General features: G+C 42.5%; 1 protein-coding gene across 8 annotated transcripts in view; it reads right to left on the reverse strand.

The window, feature by feature from the left end:
• Positions 1 to 4,662: 4,662 nt before the first annotated feature.
• Positions 4,663 to 22,153, reverse strand: part of st3gal3b (ST3 beta-galactoside alpha-2,3-sialyltransferase 3b) — a 54,862-nt gene continuing 37,371 nt past the window's right edge. For all 8 annotated transcript variants that reach the window (XM_037083668.1, XM_037083669.1, XM_037083665.1 and 5 more), the window contains 3 exons: positions 13,282 to 13,428; positions 10,411 to 10,557; positions 4,663 to 7,213 (listed from right to left, as the gene is read on the reverse strand). In XM_037083668.1, coding sequence (XP_036939563.1) covers positions 7,124 to 7,213; positions 10,411 to 10,557; positions 13,282 to 13,428 — 384 coding nt within the window. In that variant the 3' untranslated portion in view covers positions 4,663 to 7,123. The remainder of the gene's footprint in view (positions 7,214 to 10,410; positions 10,558 to 13,281; positions 13,429 to 22,153) is intronic.

Here is a 22,153-nt window from a genome sequence, read left to right on the forward strand (position 1 = left end):
CCTCTCCGACTGCCCCTCCTCTCCGTCTCCTCGGTGCTCTCTCCATCCAAAGGTGCCTTTCTGTCTTGGCCCTGCTCCAGCTTTAAAGTTTGTTTTCACTTTTCAAGTGGGAACTCCCCTCATCCAGCACACTGTCCAAAGCCCTTGGGCTGAATCTGGAAAAACCAAGCCAAGTCTGCGGGACAAAGTCATCCTGTTGCTGGAGGAATAAAACAGTGGAGTCCGTGTTTCCACATTAGCCCGAGCGAGTGAATCCAGCGCCGATAAATCTGCTGCAATTTACACTTCATCAGAGCCGCGTTCCTGCAGGCGTCCTCCAGATCTGTTGCATCACTGTTCATACAAACAAATCATAAAGCAGAGGGTCAGCGTGGGGCTTGATTAGAGGCGGCGTTGCGTGGCTGGACGGAGGGAGAGCAGAGTACATAACACTGCAGCTACAGCAGTGTGCTCTGGTGAAACCTACAGCAGACGCCGTAAGTTCACTGATCAAAAATATATCTGCATCAATTTTGATAAACATCTCATTTTTATGCAATAGGATTTCAGTTATAACTATCAACATGATGTTAATAAATAATAGTTTGATGTTATAAATCTGTTTCTCTGTTGTGTTGCAGAGATATCTACTGAAGTGATCATGTTAACCAGCCAGCGCCGGCCCGCCTGAGCCCACATTTCCACGGTACTGAGCCCGGATCGGCAGCAGGGGGGATGTGAATGTCTCTGACGGTGCATCCAAGAGTGGTTGAGACAGTTCACCAAAAAAAAAAAAAAAGAATACCCACAAACTTGAACCTCATGGTGATGTTAAAGTCAGAGAATCACGAGTCCTAAGGGTTCATATAGGCAACATGAATTTCATGATATCATCTATCCAATATTTGTTTAGTCTGAACCACGGAAGTGGACCATCGTTAGCCGCCCTTGAACACTGATGCAATGATCTGAATCATCTGCTGATAAAGAAAAAATGGTGCTATATGATCAAAAATCCCAGAGATCAAGAATGTTAAAGCTGGATTTGTTCACCAACATGAACAACAAGTCTTTAAATTCCATTTTTTGTGAGAACTTTAAACAGCCAGACGAAGACCATGTGATGTACAGAGCAGCTGCTAAATGGACCCTGTGGTGATAAAACTTTGTTGATCCAGTAACTTCTGGTTTTGGACCGTTGTTTTCCACTCAATCGAAGCAATTTGAAGCTTTTACTTTGGGTTCTATTTACAAATAGATGAAAGCATTTTAAGCTGGCTACAAATACAAGCAGTATTAGCCCGAATGACGCACTGATTGTTGATTGATTATTGATAGATATTGTTAGTGCCTTCTGCAGTCACGATGGCATTTATTTATTTTACTCCAAAGTTGTGTACAATTGTATGTGTTTGTTTTACCCCATACTTCATCTTACAAGCCATGTAGACGACTGAGTGTTCTCTGACATACAGATGTTCAAACGTGCAGATGTTTCTTGCTTGCTTCTTGCCTCCGAGCAAAGAAACAATAACAAACCCTAAAAATAGGTTCCTGCCATCTTTTAACAATTCAATGTCCCCTTTGAAACGTTTCGAAAAACGTCATTTTCAGAAATGCACTGCGAGATCGAGGCAGACGGGACGAGAAGAAAACAGTCTTCAGTGATACCTGACAGCTCTGTAGGTGTGTCGCGATCAGAGACAAAAGGTGAGGTGACAGAATGTGGGACGAACTGTGGAGAGGGGAATGTTGTTTTCCCTCATCTCAGCTGACCCGGCATTAAGTCAACACAGGAGAAAAATGGGTGACTGAATGGGTGTTTTCTCTCTCCACTCCAACTCCTTTTTTTTTTTTTTTACGAGGAGTTTAAATTTCAGGCCCGGAGGGTCACGGCCCCTCCGTTCCAATCCCACTGAGAGGAGGTGGGGCGGGGGAACCTGTCGCCGAGAATAAAAGGCCCGACGGCTGAGGAGGTGCAGGCGTGCTCATACTCCTGTTTGCGGGACCAACAGAAACGGCCGCCCCTAGCCGGCCAGCTGCCTCGGAGAGGTCCCAGGTGGCAAATATCCTCCCTGCTGCGTGGAGGGAGCACTGGATCCCACCCTGCCGAGGTCAGGGAATCTGTTGAGTCAAGAGTAGCCGGAGCGAGGTGGTTCTGGTGACCGGTGAGGCGTGACTTGTGCGTGGGGGGCGGGTGAACGTTTCTGGCACCCCATTAACAGCAGGATGGGACGGTCCAGCGGCGCTTTAAGGGCCCTCGGCGTCTCGCCCTCTTTCACCTCACACCAACACTGACTTACAGCAGCCGCAGCTGGACGGCTGCTCTCGCTCGTTTCTCCTCTGGTTTATGACGATGCTGCGGTGTGTGAAAGTGAGTGAAAGTTTCACAGCTGCAGCTGAACAGTGTGTGTGTTTATTGTGTGTGCAACAGGTTTCCAATGGGTCCCCTGTGGCTGCAGCAATGAAACAGGATCTGCCTCAGATTTGAGCAGGTGAGGAGAGAGCAGGAGGGGACAGCAACATAGAAAAAGATCGAGGCAAGGAGAGGGAGAAAAGTGAGAGTCGGAGAGGGACAGACATAAACACACGAGTGAGGAGGAGAGGAGAGTACATTAGCGAGGAAGTCCGGTGGACGGAGGATTGAAAAATGACTTCCTCTGGCTCTGCAGGTAGGAGATACAGAGTGCAGAGCAGGAGAGGAAATCCCTTTCTTCACGCTCCTCGTTCATCCCTCCTCCATCTTTACGGTGAGCTTCCTGCACTAAGTGACACGCAGACAGTATAAAACCTGATGTACGGCGCATAACATGAGGCCTCATCAACTACATGCATGCCAGGCGGGAGGCCAGGCGGCGTCACATTTTGACAGAGGCGGATGAAAAGCTGAGATAAAACAAAGTCAACTGAATACATCAAAAATATTTACTATATAACTATATATTTATATATTACTATATATAAATATGTATGTATAAAAACACAAATACAAAAACACCGTTGAGCTGTTTGGGGAAAACATACAGATCCAGTTGCCCCACAGAAGCAGTCGAAAGATGCAAACAACATGCACAGGCAAATATCCATTACAAACTTATTTATTGATTTGCAGAAAGTCAGTTAGAATGAATGAAATATATATATATATATATATATATATATATATATATATATATATATATATATATATATATATATATATATATATATATATATATATATATATATATATATATATATATATATATATATATATATATATATATATATATATATATATATATATATATATATATATATATATATAAACAATAACACCTTTGATAGTCGACTTTCCACTGATGATGGTGAAAACAAACAAAAAGAAAAACAAAAGGTTTAAAAATACAATGATAAAAAGCGAATACATTCGGCTTTAATATGAGCAGTTTATCAGGAGAGGCGATTTGGGTCCAATCCGTTTTTTGAACTCCTCCAGCATTTATAAAGACTCAAAACCTAAAAGACCAAAAAAAAAAAAAAAAAAAAAAGAACAGAACTCACTCCAGCTACAGATCTGCACAGTCTCAAAGCTTTAAGAACATACTGGTGGTGCAGTGTGTTTCATTTTAGCCTGCTGACTGCAGATTGCACATATTTGACTTTAATGAACCTTTTCCAAAACAAACAAGCTTTTAGATTTTCGATTAATTGTTTGCCAACCAAGCAGCTGCTTGTTACAAATGACTTGACAATCCTCCTTCAGCCAAATCTGACCTTTTTGTTTCACACAATCTATCACAGTCTCCTTTATTATTATTTTTTTGCCGTTATAACGTTACGGTCCCGCAGCGGTCAGCTGGGAACCAATTTCAAACTCTCAGTTGCTGTTCCATTTGAGGATGTTCCAACATTCAAGCATTAAAAAGGTACTCCAGGGATTTAGCAATGCACTTCCATATAGCTGAGGGTCTGAAGAGACGGATTAAAGACTAAGTGATTAAATTTGCAGCAGCAGAGAGTGAGACATGCTGACTTTTAGTCAAAAAACACCAGATCGTATATTTTCTCTGCTCCTCCAGAGTCACAGAAGAAAATTATGTAAGTGTTTTCACAGGCTGCGCTGCACTGTGATGAGTGAACTGAACTGCAGGTGTGCCTCTTTAATAACAAAAAACAAAAACATGCTGATGAGCAAAGTTAAAGGTGTTGTATGTGATATTCAAAAATGAACTAAAATTATCAATACAATGTTTCTGATGTCATGCCTTCTATGTGTTGCTGAGGATATCTACACAAGATGGCACGCTCACCAGGCTCCCCCAGCCTGTCAAGGTCCAAAGCTCCTGTGTGAGCATTGAAAACACAAAACAACCCATTGATGCACCAAGTCCAAGCTCCTAGCTGCATGGCTAACTGAGCTAACTAGCTAGTGGCAGCTACAGTTAGCGGTTACGCTGGTGATATGCTGCCCTGCATTTTCTTCGAGTATGAATTCTACAGGTGGCGAATTCATACATATTGCACCTTTAAAGACACACAGTAGGCGAAGTGAAACGCCCTTTCTAGAGCCAATGTTTAGTTTGGCCATTCTGGGCTACTGTAGAGAAACGGACTCCACGAGAAGACCTGCTCCCTCTGTAGATATAGAAGGCTCATTGTAAAGTAATGGAAACGGAATGATTCTTACTTTACACACAAATAAAAATAATTAGGAATACTTTATTCCATCTCTGCCAATCGATCCCCTAAATCCTACACATTGAACCTTTAGAATACACCTGTGAATGAGATGCTTGCATGCTAAAACATACAAAACCACCAGCGTGAGGCTTCAAGTCTTCCAAGACTGTCTCTAAAATGTTAAGCACAGATATGAAATGGACTGGTCCCGAATCACAAACGTGGAGGATTGAGCTGGTCCGACCTGAGGCGGATCTTATGCACTGAATCAAGCTGCAGTGACTTTTCCGCTTCAGACTCCCCGCTACAGTTTCCAGGTGATGAGGTGTAAGGCACTGAGAGCGCCTCGTGATAGTGCAATGGTGCGGCTGTTCCACGTACCTTTGCTCCCAAAAACAAAAAAACACGGGGAAGAAAAAACAAAAAAACACAAAGAGGGGAGGGGGTCCTCGTTTCCAAAAAGTCATCCATTCCTTCCAACCCAGCTGACCCGCTCTGATGGGACTGGGTAGGACACGCCGCTGCAGCGTTTGTCGAAAATATCGAGGAAAGGAACACGTGATGGATCAGTTTAACAGATGTGACAAGAGCAGCTTACTGAGAGAAGTAGTGAACCTGTGTGCGTACGACGTACATTAAACATGCGCTTCCATAGAAGAAGCAGAAACAGAGAAACCCCACTGAGCTGTCATTCAACAAGGTATAACAAAAGATTAGCTGTAAAACAATAAAACCCTGCTTTTATGAAGCAGTATTTAAATGCACCATCACCATAAAGCTGATTATCGCATTCATTGGATAAAATGACAACAATAAAAAAAAGCCAACAGATGAGGCGTTCACATGTGAGGGAAGCAGAGTGACAAGCAAAAGGTTCGATCGTGTAATACTGAACATTTTAATGCAGTGTTGAAATACTGAAAAGCATGTGGCAGAACCTTCAGAGGCCTCAGCCGCACATATAATATGAATTTGCGATTGATTGCAGCACTTATCACCTCTTTAGATTCTCTCAATTTAAAGAAATATGAACAAATTTCGGTTATGTGTCCATTGTGACAGAAGAGCAATCATTTGCGGTAACATAATACACATAAAGCACAGAAAGAAATGGCTGCCGACTAACACATCTAACACTAAGCCAATCAATCAATGCCTTAAATCACAACACTGTTTCTGCCACAAACTTAAAAGATGATGCAGTCTCTGAGGAAGCACATGGTGGTGGAATCGGAAGAAAAACACAAAATCAAACAGAGAGCAGGCCTGCCTGTGACCAAAACGCTGGGACTCTGTAACAAAATAAATAATTAAAATTAACCTAACAACAAAAATATATACTTTTATATTCTACAATCCGAGATTTCACCATTTACTGAAGAACAAGAAAATCTGCAGCAACAGGAGGTTGGAGATGGGCTCCGACACACAGAACCTGAACCGGTCGCTGTGCGTCCGTGCTGCAGCCGGCGGGCTTACAGCTGATGAAGTGATGGAGACAGTACCGCGACATGAGTGAACAAGAGAGGAGGAAGGATTTACAAAGACACAGGGAGCGAGAGAGAGACATTTGGGCTCACCAGCCAGAGCTGGTCACTACGTAAAAAAAAAAAAAGAAATAATCAAGTTCCACAAAAATAATTTAGACTAAATCTAAAATAATTAACACAGTTCTCCTGCTAAAGTGAATCTTAAGCAGTTATCACTTGAAATAAACAGACCTTTAATGGAACACTTGTTTATCTGTTGACTGGCTTGGCAAGTGTTAATTTCAGTCCCTGGACAGACGGTAAAAAACTGAGTGAATGAATGGACAAATGGCAGGTGGGGGTGTAGGGGGGAGGGGCTGCTGCAGCTTGTTAAAAAGCACAGTAAAAATCTTTGATATTTACACTGAGGAAAGTAAATACATTCAGGCAGCAAAAGGAGAGAGGAGGACGAGCTCTCCCTCTGTACGAGGTACGTTTGGCACTGCTAATACTCAACCCGTCCCCGTCCGTCCACGCGCTCAGTCACAGTCCTTTGTCTTTCTGTCCCCTCATCAAGTCAGCCAGGAAGTCAAGCAAAAACCTGACATATGTGTGCCGATGCATCACACACACACACACATCTGCTCTCTCTGCCCATTCATGTGATATGCGGAGGGGTGGGGGTTGAAGTGGTAAACGTTGAAGCACGGGGCCAGCAGATCTTCTCTGCGACTGTCTCTTGGTAAGACAGGAACCGGGCAGATCCAGTCCTCCTCATGTCCCCCGCCCTCCCTGCTTCAGTCAGCAGGAGTCTTTGGTTCAGAAGGCACGTGTGTCTCCACAGAAACCCTCCTGTATCTTTTTAAAATAATCTCCTTTGATTTGAAAACCCAGACAGTCGGCGGGCCACCCGGATTCTAAAGGGTTCTTTCTCCCAGGGTCAATCTGTTTCCCAGCTTCCTGTTTAGTAGTCCTTTGGGAAAGGCAGAAGGAGACTGTAGGTGGGTGTAAACTCAGATACCGTTGGTCAGGTCTGTGACAACGTTGGCCTTTACCAGCTTGCGCAGGAACTCCTTCTCCTTGGATATGTTGTGCGTCCATGACTGTGGGAGAATCAGAAGAAATAATCAATTAAGAGTGATAAAAAAAATAAAAAACATGATCACTGTGAGAAGACATTAGACAGCACTTCAAAAATCATTGATAAATGGACTGAAACTTGGGGGTTTGCTTTGGATTTTCTTATTCCCAGTGTCTATACGTGTGGGTGTTCATGCGTGCATATATGTGTGTAAAGCCACACCGGGTCAGTTTTCCTCCCTGCTGTGCTATGAGGATTCAGTCCAGTGGGCCGACCTGTAACCAGAGCCGGCGGTTCCTGTGCAGTGCTTTGGGATGCAAAGAACAGCCAGAGAGCAGATGAAGCAGGCAAAGGGTGGAGGAAGAAACGTACAGGAGGGAATAGGAGGGAGGTTGGGCCCTGCAGCTGCCTCAAGACTCTCCTATGGACTCGAACCCTGTCTGGGTCGGACCCCTCACATTATGTGATAGGTCACAGCAGGACCACGAGGAACAATAAGCTATAGTTTTACTGTATAAGGATTTAACATAAGAAACAGGGCTGTGGTGTTTAAAGTCCAACAGTCATGTGTGATTGCTGGATGTATTCTTAAAAAGGGTAAAAAAAAAAAAAAAAGGCCTTAAGAGAAACATCTGAATTTAGCCTCTGACATGCAAGTTGCTGTTTGATTGACAGCTGAGCTAGTTGGGACACAGAGACAAAACATATTGTAAACTACTGAGCACTGGTAAATATACTGTATGTAACAAGTCAAGGACAGGAAGTGTTTTTGTTATCTGTGATGCTGAAGGACAAGCATTAATTAGCTTCCTAACTATTGACATTTGCAGCCACATTTATAAGCAGTTCAATCGTACATCCGGTGAGATAACAGGCTAGCTGGGCTGCAAACTGACATGGAGTGCAGCTTTCTGCCAAGCTATCACAAGAAACGGAGCAACAAGGACATTAAGTGGGAGTCTTGACTATGGCTTTACATTTTCAATCTCGTTTTAGCTCCATTTTGGGTCTCCACCACCTCCTATTTGGCTCTTTAGCTGCTAAATGCTTCACCACGTTCACCAGCTAGTCACCAACTGCACAGTGGGTTTATCCAAGTATTTTTTTAAGAAGAAGCTCTCTGCTGCAGATGGAATTGAGGACAATTATAGCGTTGTGAAAGAGTCAAAACAGTAAAGTTGCAGGCCATAGAACACGTCTTATCATCCCACTGCTTTTCTTGGCAAGACCGACTGTTCTCTGACAGGGCTACCCTTACATCCATACCCTAATCTAATTCTAACCAGTCTCATTCCTCATACAGTTTTAACTAACCCAACCAACAAAGGTAACCAGTCTTGACAAGAAAAGTAAATTAGAACCATAATGATGTGTAAAAGCCACCGAAAAGCTATGAGGATGATAAACCTTGGTGTTACGAACTACTCTAATTAGCTCTGAGCAAACAGAAGTGGGGGTAGGATAAGGGTGTTAGGGGCGTCTCATCCACCACAGCAGGCGACCTCACCACCACACTGCCTTAACTAATCTGACATATTTATATGATCACGTTTTATGCAACTTGTTTAATTACAAGCTCTACTTTTTACTTTAAAGCACCCATCGAGATAAGGAACAGGCTTGTTCCCTGAAGGTCGAATAATGTGTGGATAATTTCACAGCTCAGCATCCCCAGTGAGAAGCGGCTGTTAAGTGTCCCAAACAAAAAAGCCTAAAGTATTCCCATTAATTAGCCATGTGTGGCTGATGATGACAATGTTGATGAAGATGATGATAATAAATGCCAACGGTTCACTGGGAGTTTAGACAAAGGTTATCATCATACTGAGCTCATGGTTTACACGCGTCAACACACGGGTGACATCTTTGATTCCACCGAGCTTCAGTGTAAACACGCAGGGGAAGACTTGAATGATGGAGGAGAGAGAGATCCGTCATGAGGCCGTTTAGAAAGTGACTGTTCAAACGACGCGTGAACAGTTAGCATGTTGATACAGTGACTGGCGAAAGACCGGGGCCACTTCACTCCAGGGCAATTACAGATTTAACCTCTTAATGTTTTAATTCCTCGGGTTTGGTTCTTTATTTTCTGGATTATGTACGAAGTTAGAAAATTACCGCATGTGTAAAAACACAGGATCACTGTAACATTTATGGACTCTGTGAAAGTAGACACAGAGACTGTCCATGTTTTTCAGTTCCTTGAGACATGTATGCTTGTTTCAGGTAACTGGTTCAGAAGTGATTTCAGAGCGGACGACTTGTTGTTTTCTTTGGTATAACTTTACAGTTGGAAGGATCATTTGTGAAAGCCATGCCACCATTGCTGCATGAGTTCTGTTAAAGGTGCATTGGTAATTTTGGATGTTGTGAGGTAGTATGGGCTCACTGTTGACGCGACTTAACCAGAAATGTACATGGACAGGTCACATTCACCGGAGTTCTTCCACAGTCTTTGACATATCACGTTTTCCCCATAGGCGACCCACTGAACTGCAACATTCATTTAAGCAAAAGTACAGATTTTTGTGGGTTTGATCATTTTTGGAAAAAAAAAAAGTCTAGGTGTGTAGTCGTAGAAATGTCACCTGTTACATCTTTATTATGGACCTGCAGAGTACTGAACCTGAGCCAGACAGGCATCTCTTATCAATTATCACAAAAAAGATAATGCATTTCATGACGAAGCCGCAATACAAAACCGTGCAGACATCTTTCCTCCCACCTTCACAGTTTTCACATCACAAAAGAGCCTTCCATCAAACCCTCGCATGTGCATACTTTGATCTGTCAGAGTAAAAGCAGCGAGTCCTGACAACAGATCATGTTCTGCCACAGCATTCATTGAGCTCACAACTGACACATCGTTGGATCCAAACACAAAAGCTGGGAGAAGTTCAATTCATGCAAAATTCTCAGACTAATATCACCATGAGGCTACATGGTGAACGCTTTGTAGTGAATGTATTTTGGCTGTCGGCCAGTTCACCCTCACTCCCTCCCTCCACAGGAGTAGTGGTGGTCCCTCCTCATCAAAGATTAAAGTTATTTGTTTTCTTCAGTCCCTCTTCTGACCACATACAGAGACGTCATTTAAGATCTCCATGAGAATTTACTAAATGTGCTCCACAAATGGCTTGATTTATTATTCTCTCAACAAAAGAACTCCATGCATGTTTTAGAGAAATAAGTGCTTTTCTTAGATGCTCACAGACTCACCTCTTTGATGGCGGACATCTTGACAGTCTCGTAGTAGTGCAGAGGTGCGTGGGGTGTGTTCATGTCGTAGCCGAAACCAGCCACGGCCACCTCGTCACAGTTATGCAGTGCCATTGTTATAGCAACTGTTCCCAAAGTTGGAATGTTCTGTGGCAAAAACAGAGACGCATGCGGTCAGAACACCACAGCACACACACCCTTTATTACTGTAAACTCATTCAGGGATTAATACGGACGAAAAACATGCAGGATTGTAACATTTTCAGACGATTTTGAAGCTGATTGTGGTTTCTGACACTCCCTCTTCATGTCTCCACTTCCCTCCCTCCTCTGTTCCTCTGTCTTTGTTCTGCTCCACTGCTGCTAACTGACTTTGAGCACTTGGTGATTAACTATTACCTTTAAGACGCGACCCCTGCAGACCCCTGCTACGACACAGTGATCTACAGGGTTGAACTGTGCTTCCTAACCGCCTTGGGCTGCCAGAGATCTGGGGGGTACAGAGGCTGTGTGTGTGCGTGTGTGTGTATGTGTGTGTGTGTTGGGAAAAAAAAAGTGGGTGCAGAAGAATGAGTGGAGGGAGGCCTCATTTAAATCATTACCCTGATTTGAAGCCCTCGGGGTAGGTGGAGCTGAACCAGCAGCTGGCCAACCCCCTACTGCGTCTTCTAATACAGGTTAATTTACAGACACATTCTGGCACACACACACACACGCACGCACGCACACACTCTCTCAATGTAAACACTAGTGTAACAAATCGACCTCATTAATTTCCACAAACATAAACAACGATGGTCGGAGGAGAGACAGGAAAGTGTTCTGGGGAGAGAATGTGCCAAATCATACAACTCTGCCACATGTATTGTATGAGAAAGTGCTGCAAACATCGAGGCACAAACACAAAATGTGCACACAAATTACCAACACGCTCTCTCTCCCTCACACACACATACACACACACACACACACACACACACACACAGGCCAGATGCCCACATGTTGAACACATGTTGCAGAGTGGAGTTCATGCAGGGGTGTTGTGGTGGCCCCAGAGGGCAGAGTCACGGTGATACGCTCCTCATGTCCTCTCCAATTCTCTAACAGCATCCACCTCGACTTACCTACAGAACTCACTGACACACAACTCAGTGATGCATGGATACAAACGATCCCGCTCAAATGAACGGCAGGATATCATGTTGGGTCTTTACTTTAGATTTTTCTTTTGTTTCTCCAAACAAATCATTCACTGGTCTCTGTTCAAAGCCTGATAGATCCATCTCAAGTCCAGACAAATATGATTCATGAGCAACAAATATACCTAATCCAGAAACAATAGAGTGCTGTAGAATTTAGACTGAACCTGGTTTGCAGCAATGTAAATTGTTGTTTTGCTTCCATTTCTATCACATCTTTCTTTGCCAATGAACATGGTTTCACTACTACTTCATCCTCCTCTCATATTGGATGCTACAGAGAACTTCTATTAAATTCATGTGACCTAGCAAAATCCTACAACTGTACTCCAAATACTGTTGTTTGACCCTAAGAGCTAAATATCAGCATTTTTGTTGTTTGTATTGTAAATGTATTCTCACCAATCGCTTATTTTTCACTGGATTGGTTGAAATTTGTCCTAAACATCCAAAAAGACCCTAAGGAAACCTGAGAACATCTATTTGTTTAAATAATTGTTGCTGAATGGTTGAAATAATTTAACAACAGGAAATTTTTTTGAAACCATCTAGTTGAAACCACTAGTTTTCACTTTATTGCTGCCAAATTTTGGTTCTGGGTAATTTTGTTGTGTTACAATGGAAGCAAACTCTCAACAAAATGCAAAAATTGAGCTCAGAGTGGCAAACTTCAAACTTTCAAAAGAGCACAGCTAAAAGATTTAGCAAGGTCCCATTGATTCGCAAATAAAAAATTAAGAAATGTTATAATCCATGACAAAAACCGGGAAAAGTTCTGGATTTTGAATGAGTTGATGATAAATGACCCAACAGTGATTCACTTTCACCTCACGAGATAGATCGGGCTGGGGTTAGCTGGTTAGCTAACTTCAGTAGACATCTCGACAACACATAAATGCCTTTAACTCAGGGGTTAAAGCACAAAATATCATCTGACTGAAATTTGTTTTTACAAAATACAGGCCTAAAAACTATCCGCGGGTTTAGATTGACAGGGGGACATGACAAAACACCTTGAAAACACCTGTGATCCGTAACACGTGACGCGTACAAGAAGAGATCTCAGACTAGTTGTCCTATGCATCAATCAGTTGGCAGAGATTCGACTTGTCCCCCCAGCCTCAATTTTTTTTTCTCTTCGGATCCGCATTGATCTCATTCATGGCTTTTTCAGAGCTGAGTTGGCAGAAATCTGTCATAGCAACGGAAAACTTTAATCCATGAACTTTAACTTCATACTTACTACATGTCTTACATACAACTCATTTAAAGCACGGAAATACAACTTCAGCGAAGCTCTGGTAGAAACATTTCAATTCCACAGCCTCTGTACAATTGATCCAAAAAATCTAATCACAGTAAAAGAAAAGACACCAAATGACAGATTAAAGAACATTTGTATTGATTATATAAAAGATAATACTGCAATGCAGTGTAGTGGCACTGATAATGGTCATTTCATTTCATCCTTTGATATAACTATAGCACAATGTCTATCGTCTGATCCACCACCAAAAAATAACTTAATTTTTCTTCAAAACATAATCACAGGGTTCGTGTGACTTTTGCCAAGTTTTTGTTAAACTCAGTGTCAACTTATGATATTTCCTGTGCACATCCCTGATTCCTTATTGCCATGAACACTGTTAGTGTGTGCCTGCATGCATCTTACCCCTTTGCCCATGAGGCCATTGTTGAAGGGCAGGCCTATGAACTGGAAGGCAGCCTCCTGGATGAAGTAGGGATTGAGGATTCTTATCTCCGTTGGCTCCCGAGGCACATAGTGAGCCACCGACTTCCAGAAACCCTCTGTGCCCCTCTGAGGTGAAGACAGGAACACAGACAGGGAGGAAAAACAGAACATTGTGCATTAGATGTTTTCATCACAAACACTGGACTGGTTTTTCTCTGGAAGGTCAGAGTTGTGTGCATAAAACACAGAACTGACACTGGCATGGTGACACCTCCACGGTGGACAGCTTACTGCAATTTACCAACCAAACATCAAAGTGAGATTATCCTGTGTACCGCTGACATAAAACACAGAAGCCAACCAGAAGCCAGACCCCATACCAGCACTGATTAGGGAAATGGCTTTAGGCTCTTTAATGGATGAAGTTGGGGTGAGGGGCTGGCAGGACATCAGTAATTATGAGCCCTTGTAGAGGGAGAATCAAGCCCCCCTCTTAAAGGTTTTAACAGTTGCAGGGAAAAGGGTAAGGGTTATATATATGTTTATATTTTGCCATTACATTTAATCATCACACATTGAGGGCCATCTTAATACACATTTGAACATTTTTCAGTGTACGGCAGATACAAATGTACTCCAAAACAAAATCCTTAAAAAATGACTTCGTATTCTGGTTTTAAGTCAGATGGAAAAGGCTACATAAACTAATATGAGAGAGAAAAATGGCATATAAGGGCGATGATTATGATGACGATGAGGATGATTAAGCAAGTAAAACCATGCTTACACGCACTGACTCAGTAGGAGCAGTTTCCGTTCCTTTGTTGGCTTGATCTTGAACTTATTCCCTCAAATGTCCTCATAAGGCATCTCCCTGACTTTCCCATCAGAACTTCCTCTTTCTTCTTCAGGTTGTTCATTCCACTGCAGTGTTTGGTCCAGCTTAATCATTGCTTTATGGTTTAATATTAGTCTATCGGTAGATGTTATGGTTTATAATTGTGGTGAAGTGTTGGTTTACTCTACATTTAATTTCTGCCGTTGCTGTTTTGTTAGGAAAGCACAAACTCTACACAGTATCCCACTATTACATATGGCCCCAGGTATTTTCCAAAATACTATCATCATCCATCACTAGGACAATCTTTCAGACATGCAACTACAATTAAATGCATTTGTTCAGCTCAGTCGTACCTGAACAACCACAGGATATCAGGAGACTGATACACACACTCAAAAAATGAAGCTTTTGAAAATAAAGTCAAAACACATCATGCAAATAATAAGACGTTTTGACTTCTTAACAAACATGCATGCATTATGACGAATCAGTCCCCAAAATGTGTATCCATCCAGCAGTGCTTGATTGACTTGCCTGAAAGTATGACTTCCTAAAAGGCATGAAGCCAATAGGGTCAGCAGAATTAAATGGGAATCACCTGTTCAAATAGTCAAGAACCCGCCCGGTCGCCTTTGATACAGCAATGCATGACTCTGTGTGCCCGTGTGTGTGTGTGTGTGTGTGTGTGTGTGTGTGTGTGTGTGTGTGTGTGTGTGTGTGTGTGTGTGTGTGTGTGTGCGTGTGCGTGTGCGTGTGCGTGTTGGCAGAGGCAGTAGCAACAAGTCTACCGGCTTTGTGGCTTCAACAGTGGCGGCTCTTTTTGAACTTGGGCCCGGCTCTGTGCCTTCGGCAAGCTGCAACAGGAACAGCAGCTCATCTCTCCTGTCAACACAGCTTGTGTTTGCCAGGAATCTATTTAGCAGCACTGTTTGGATGTGTGCGCGTCTGTGTACGCTGAATAAAGAAAGCGATGCGCTTTTTTCCCCCTTTATTCTAGGAAGGAGTGAGGTTAATGACACACCATACACCCCTCGCTTTAAACAGCAATGACCTGACATGTACATAGACATGAATGTCACGGGGTGGGGTTTCTTTGAACATATTCAGACAACTGGCAAAGTACAGGTGGCTTTGAGAAATGGAAGAGCAATTAGTATGTAAGGATTTAGGGCGGTTGGGAGGGAGGGGGGGTTGTGGGTACTGGAATGACTTTAAGAATGTGGGCAGTCACTTACAGTAAAGGTAACCAACTCCAACTTTCACCAGTTGGGTTGGACAGGACAGAGACAGTTAATGATATCTCCTTCGAACCACTCCTGAGGAGCGGATAAGTTCCATCAATGAAGACTTTTTTTGTGGGTTGCTACTGCGAATGGATGCTCAAATGGATGCCTGAAAAAGTTTAAAACCTGCTTGTAAATTATGAGTAACTGCGGTTGAAGACCGTTAAACAACTGCGTTGCAAAAGTAGTCATCAAAAATGCAAATACCCTGCAGGGAACAGGATGTGACTTCCACTGGGGTTTGACCGCTAACCTCCATGTGAGTGTGTATTAGTTTGTCAAGAGAAACAATCGCTGAGTCAGTGACATTTGACTGTGGCCAGAACAGGAAGCTGCAGAGTGGTCCTACACCACCGGAGCAGTACTCATCAAGCCGACACAAACACATGCTCAAAAGGTGAACAGAAGTGTGCAGCTTTGGTGTTTGGGGCCTGTCGTCAGGCAGCGGTCAGAGAGGAAATGGCTGGTTCCCTTCTCCAGCGACAGCTTTATGGTTAAATTGGTCTGGATTATTAGATTTAAGTGCGTGCACAAGGCTGTGTGCTCCAATGAAGCACCTGTTAAAACAACCTTGAGCTGGGAGAGTTAATTGTTCACAACGCGTGGAGTCCGCGGAGAGGTCAACATCACTCAGTCAGAAGACAGTAGACTAGGACAGTGTTTTTCAACCTTTTGTGAGCCACGGCACAGTTTTTATATTAAAAAAATCCTGCAGCACACCACCAACCAAAAATATCATTAAATGATACACTGTAGCCTAATACAGCATATATAGACAATTTAGTCTCTCGATGTGTTTATATTCACTCAGTGTGAAACCTGGGCCAGTTTCGATGAACCCAAAGCTGATGTCCTGGCAGGAATTGAAGAAAGGCACACCCGAAGCTCTTCCTCAACAGCTGTCAGTCTCTCTCTGTTTATAGTTTTTATAGCAGTCATGCTTCAAAAGCTCAGCTCACATAGACAGGTTGTGTAAAATGGAAACAATGTCAAAATAGCTGTTTGCAAAGGCATGTCCTCAAACTGCAGCTGAGCTATATGGGTCCCTAACCAAGTCAAGGCACACAGTGAAGATTGAGGGGAAATAAAATGACAACTTCTCCTCAAGAGTCTCACAGTGCAGCAGTGTTGACATCTCCTTGTCATTTCTTAGTGAGGGAGAACATGTCAAGGTTGGCACTTTCCAGATGTTTTTGCCAGAGGTGCATCTTTGAATGGAATGCTGAAACATATCTGTCAAAGATGCCAGCCTCGCACACCACTCATCACTTGCATGCAGCTCTGCGTTATCCCACTTCTCATCAGTCAAAAACACTTTTAGTTCCTCTCGCAGTTCACACACACGGGCCAGCATTTTGCTGCGCGACAACCACCGGGCTTCCATATGCAGCAATAAGGCGTTATTTTGATCTAGGTTGTCAGTCATCCAGGTCATGGTAGAAATAAGGCGTTACGTTCCACGCCCATTTCCTCACAGAAAGATGCAAATATGTGATGTTTCAGAGGTCTTGTCTTTACAAAGTCTATCAGGCGCACAGAGTCATCCACCACAGTAGTTAGGTCTGCTGGTAAAGTCTCAACGAGCACCTCGCGGTGTAAAAATCAGTGCGTGACAATAACATATGGATGTCTCTCTTTCATTCTGCTAACGAAGCCTTTGGTGAGCCTGACCATGGCAACTGCTCCATCAGTACAGATAAGTACTGTACTGTATCAGTACTGATGTGACCCGAAAAATCATGTTGTTTTTTCTGGCAATGCCTTGCAAAGTAGGAAGTTTTCTCTGATGGCGTCTCCATCCACAAAACGCACATTGATCAGGAGTGGAGCATGTCTGTGGACTCATCAAGTTGCAATACAAATTTACCACTGATGCGTATCTTTTCCAAAACAATGCTTTCGATGTCTGCAGACATGTCATCAATACGAATGGCAATTGTGTTATCTGACAGATAATTGGACAATTTCCCATGGCACACTGGTGTGCCATGAAACAGTGAGTGAAATCACAGGACTAGAAAGTTACATTTCTACTTGTGTCAACATTAATCAAGTGTTCAACCTAATTTAGTGCAAATTTTGACCAAATTTCCAGAAAAATCCGTTGAAAATGAAATGCATATTTCCATCCACGACTGTTTACGTGGGCACATCAAGAATATTTGGTAGCACTACATCTCAAGTCAGGTGCCATTAACCAAAGCAGAAAAAGAGGGTGCTATAAGATGATGTTTTGAAAATAGCATCAGTTAAACCTTAAATTATGTAGATAGAAGAATATGCAACAGTCAGATCAGTGTGCACTATTTGACTGATTAATTACCCAGGTCCATTTCCATTGTATTTCAATTAAACTAATTTCTAGTGCTTCCAGTCATGGTGACACGCTGTTTTGAGTTGTGCAGAGTCATGCTTGTGAATGACCATTACCACAGTCAGCAAAGTCGTGAAAGCAGTCATCCAGTCAAGACAAGTGTGTCATCAGTTTAAGATAACACGATAGCCAAGTTAAGCCAAGTCAGTACATGTGTATGGTAAAGGGCCCATGGTTGAGATGATTCCATGGCATGGTTAAACAACATAAAATGCTTCCGAAGTTCAGTGAGGAAAAGTAATTTTGATGAGTCACAGAGCAAATGATGATGTAAGAATGATCACATTCCCAGCTTCACATTCAGTGGTGGACCAAACCACTGGTAGACAAACATGAGGTCCTTTTTTTCAAAACTTCCCTCTGCGAATAAAGACAAGCTCATTCTATATGTTCAAAAAAGGTTTGAAGAACTGAAGTAAACATACTATTTCACAAATCATATTTACTGATCATGTCGCGTGTACAATTTCACTTTCATCGCTCTGCTTCCCAAGTCTAACTGATTCAAAAGGAGGTGCCTGAGTGAGTCACTGAGAGCTAAATAATACCATAAAAGCACTCAGTTTCTTAATGTCAGCAATGTTAACTGTAACAAAAGCTTTTCAGGCGCAAAGTGTATTTGTCATGTAATTTCACAGCTGTAGGAAAAAAATCACAGCCATACAAACCATCACTAAAGGAGCTTTAAGCGCAGGATTAGAGCAGGACAATGTCAGAGGGTGAGGACAAGACCTACTGTAAGCCAACACGAGTGAGTGATCAAACAGATGGAAAAAGTGATGTGGACTGACAGACACAGAGGGGGTTAAGAACTATGGTCAAGTAAGTGATGAAGCTGAAAATGTACAACTTTCTAAAAATATCTGTTGTTAAAGCATCTAGCTTATGTACATAAACTGCTTCAAATGTCAGAAGTAACTATGGGTCGTTGGTGGTGAAAGTTCCAAATCAGAAACATGTTGTGGAGCCTGGAGTTATCCAGCCACAGTTATGGTTTTCAGTGTGGCCAATGAGACTTAGCTCACCTTAACCCAAAATGTTTCTCTGTATTGAATGAAGCAGATAATTTATAGGCCCTGAGGGGCTGAGTGTAAAAAATTTGGAGCAGTGAACCAAGCTGTAATATGAGGGGTTTCACATCTGCTGGCTTACTGAGGGTGGCTTTAAAGCCCTTCAATGTAAACAAACACAAATAAGCCTCAGCCTTCCGTCAGCCGAAAGTAGTAACCAGAAACAGTATATGCCTGATTGTTGTGTATCATCCACAAAGATCTCATAGCACGGTTTAAAGGACACAAATGCTCTTCCTCTCTTGGTAAGCAGCTATCATACAATTTGGCTCGATCTAGGTTCTTCGGTCCTGTAAACGAGGATGTGTTTTTGAGGTTGTGTTTAATGTTTACGGGGAGGACGACTCAAATGAGGTGGACTGGATTCCAGAAGGTAGACTTAAAGCAATTCAGATCCAAAAAAATGGCAGCTCGGAACTGTTAACAATCACAATTAAGGTTGTCTGGAGGTCATTAGCACTGTGTACATGTTAGACCTTTGAGTTTACAGGTTGCAGTGTCTCACCACATACAAGAGGAAACATTTCAGAAAGAATGCTTGAAAGGAGCAAGATTCTCCCAAAAAAAATAAGAGGGGTAAAAATCCTGGTTTGGTTGTTTTATTCCCGTTTGTTAGTCAGGAATCTGAAGCATTCACCAATTTGCCTTTGCTTTTCTTGACACATACCAAGACCTCTGGCCTCATTGAGGTCACAGTGGTTTCTCTTTTACTGGCCTCTCTTGAGTTATCCGGTGTGTGAAACCCTTGTCTCCACACTCCCATGACGACCAACGTGAAAACAGTGCCAACACTTGACAGTATTGTGACTCTTAAGACTTGTAACATGGTTCTCTGGGAGAGAACAGGTTGCTCCTTTGGCCCAGTGACAGGACCCCGCTGGTATCTGACGAATACCCCTTTCACACTGGACAAAAAACCCACTAACACCCACACACATCTGACTTTTGTTTTCAGTAGGAGTTTGTACAATCGGCATTCATTTGCAGGTCAAATGACTCTGCAGTCGTCGGGGGTGTTTATCGGCTCAATCTCTGATCAGCAGTGATAGAAATATGACACCCGGGTGGACAGCGAGTTTTCACCCCTTTTGCGATGCTATGAAGCACGCTGAAGTTCCAGTTCCATCTACTGGCAATGGGGAAGGTGTAAATCACCTATTTTAACCATATCCAAATACATTTGCACCAACCATATTTATGTCCGAGGTTGACATTTGTACACAATGTACACTTCCACATTAGATGTTTATCAGCTGACTCACATCAGGAGCTGAAGGGCATGCTATGAGGCTGCCAAACGGACGACCAGAGTTTGAGTCTGGAGGGGCATTTGGGAGAATCTCCAGACGTATGCTTGTTGCAACAAAATCAGGTGTTTTTCACAGGAAGACAGACCATCTTCAGCCATGTTATTGCAAAAAACAGCCATTTTTCCCAGGACAGCGGATAATCTCTTTTGTAGCATCCAAAACTGGCTGTTTTTCAAAGGAAGCAGGACCATCTCCCGCCATGTTCATGGCAACCCAAGACAGGTTGTTTTTTTTGTTTTTTTTTTAAACTATACCATGACGTTTTTCTTAATAACCAGGTGGTTCATGTGCCTAAACAAAGAAGAGCATGTGCACATTGTAATGATGAGAGAAGTAGTAAATTGAACTTAAACATATATAAAGTACCAACATAAAGAAACATTAAGTTTGAATTTATCTGTGGTTTTGTAGAAACACACTTAGCAAACATGTATTTTGGCAATTTGGTTGAAAATTTGAATTAAAAGTAGAGTATTCCTTCTGATGACATGTCAAAGATTTCCTTAAAATTGCATGAATATTCAATTACCTAACATCCGTTGCATCAGAACATACCAGTAAAAGGAACGAAGAGTCCCGGTCTGAGTGTTAATCATTGCAGGGCGAGGTAGGTGACTCACTTTTGAAACACAACACTCACGGTAATCAGTGACATCCGGACCCTATGTTAGTCACTTGGTTCATGTTCAAAATCCATGTTTACAAGTATGTAAATGTTTATGAATGCATGTATGCATGCTACTTTGGGCTTCTGCACAGATGTTTGGGCTTAAAAAAAGAAGGAGCCATATATCCGTTATTTCAGTCCCACAGTTCATCCTCAATGACAGAGTTACAACAAACTTATTGGGCTAAAATGACAAGCTTAAAAAGTTGGGCGTCACACAGTGATTAACAGTCGGAAATGCTCCATAACAATATTCCCGCAGGAAGGACTTTGTTTGGAAATGTGTTCAGTCATGTGAAGCAACTGGCTATTTTTGTAATTCCTTGAATACTCGATTTCTGGCATCACCTGAGAGTTGTGCAATGTATTTTAAAATATTGGCTTGGCTACAATATTTTCATACTTCTGATGAAGAACCCCAGGCTATATTTCTATTAAAGGAGAAGTACTCTCTTCCTCAAATTGTCTCCATCCATCATTTATCTCTCTGGCCTGCAGAGAGCAGGCAGAGCTCCTGTAAACAAACAGGAGAGATAGAACACCGACACTCCACCTTCGAACCCCGTGTTTACCACCGGCTGTATATCCTTCACTGGCTCTGTTTGAAAATATCCCCACATATACAAACAACTGCGGCTGTGTGAGCATGAACTGTGAGTGCGCGCCATGTGCACGAGGGGGGGAAATTTAAACTAGATAAATAGGAAAAAAGAATTTATCAGTGATTGTGGAAATTATGTTTGAGCACACTTGTAAACAGCGTGTAACTGGGCAATCAACCAGCGTATGTGAGGATGGACTTTAAAGCGGAGCGACATAGTGGTAATCACACAGACCTACGGTAATGAGGGATTAAGGAAGTTGGAAGCCTTGTGATGGTGCTGCGCTGTAATTGCATTCGTAGTAGATCTAAAATTCAGAGAAAGTACTGTGTCTGTAGGCTTGAGATCAGATCAGGACCAAGGTCAAGAAAGTGCGCGTGTGTGTAAGAGTTTGGAAGTTTATGTATGAGTGTGTGTGTTTGTGAGTGTACAAAACACTAAATAACAGATTGGGAAATTGCCTCGCTAATTTGTATTCTGTTCAGCCATCCAAGACAACGCTGTAGGCATTTGAAAAGCCACAATAGCGCAGGATACTGGCTGGATGAGTCACTTGAGGCTGCACAACAACTGTTCACCACCCACTAACCTTTCAAAGAAAAAGGAAGAAAAAAAAAAAAAGACATACACTTGCTTTCATAACCACAGAAGGAGAGTGAAAGGTTTTGCATCCCTTCCAGCTGCGAGTGTGCAGGTCACACAGA

Source organism: Acanthopagrus latus, chromosome 21, assembly GCF_904848185.1.
Source record: "Acanthopagrus latus isolate v.2019 chromosome 21, fAcaLat1.1, whole genome shotgun sequence".
Classification (NCBI taxonomy): Eukaryota; Metazoa; Chordata; class Actinopteri; order Spariformes; family Sparidae; genus Acanthopagrus; species Acanthopagrus latus.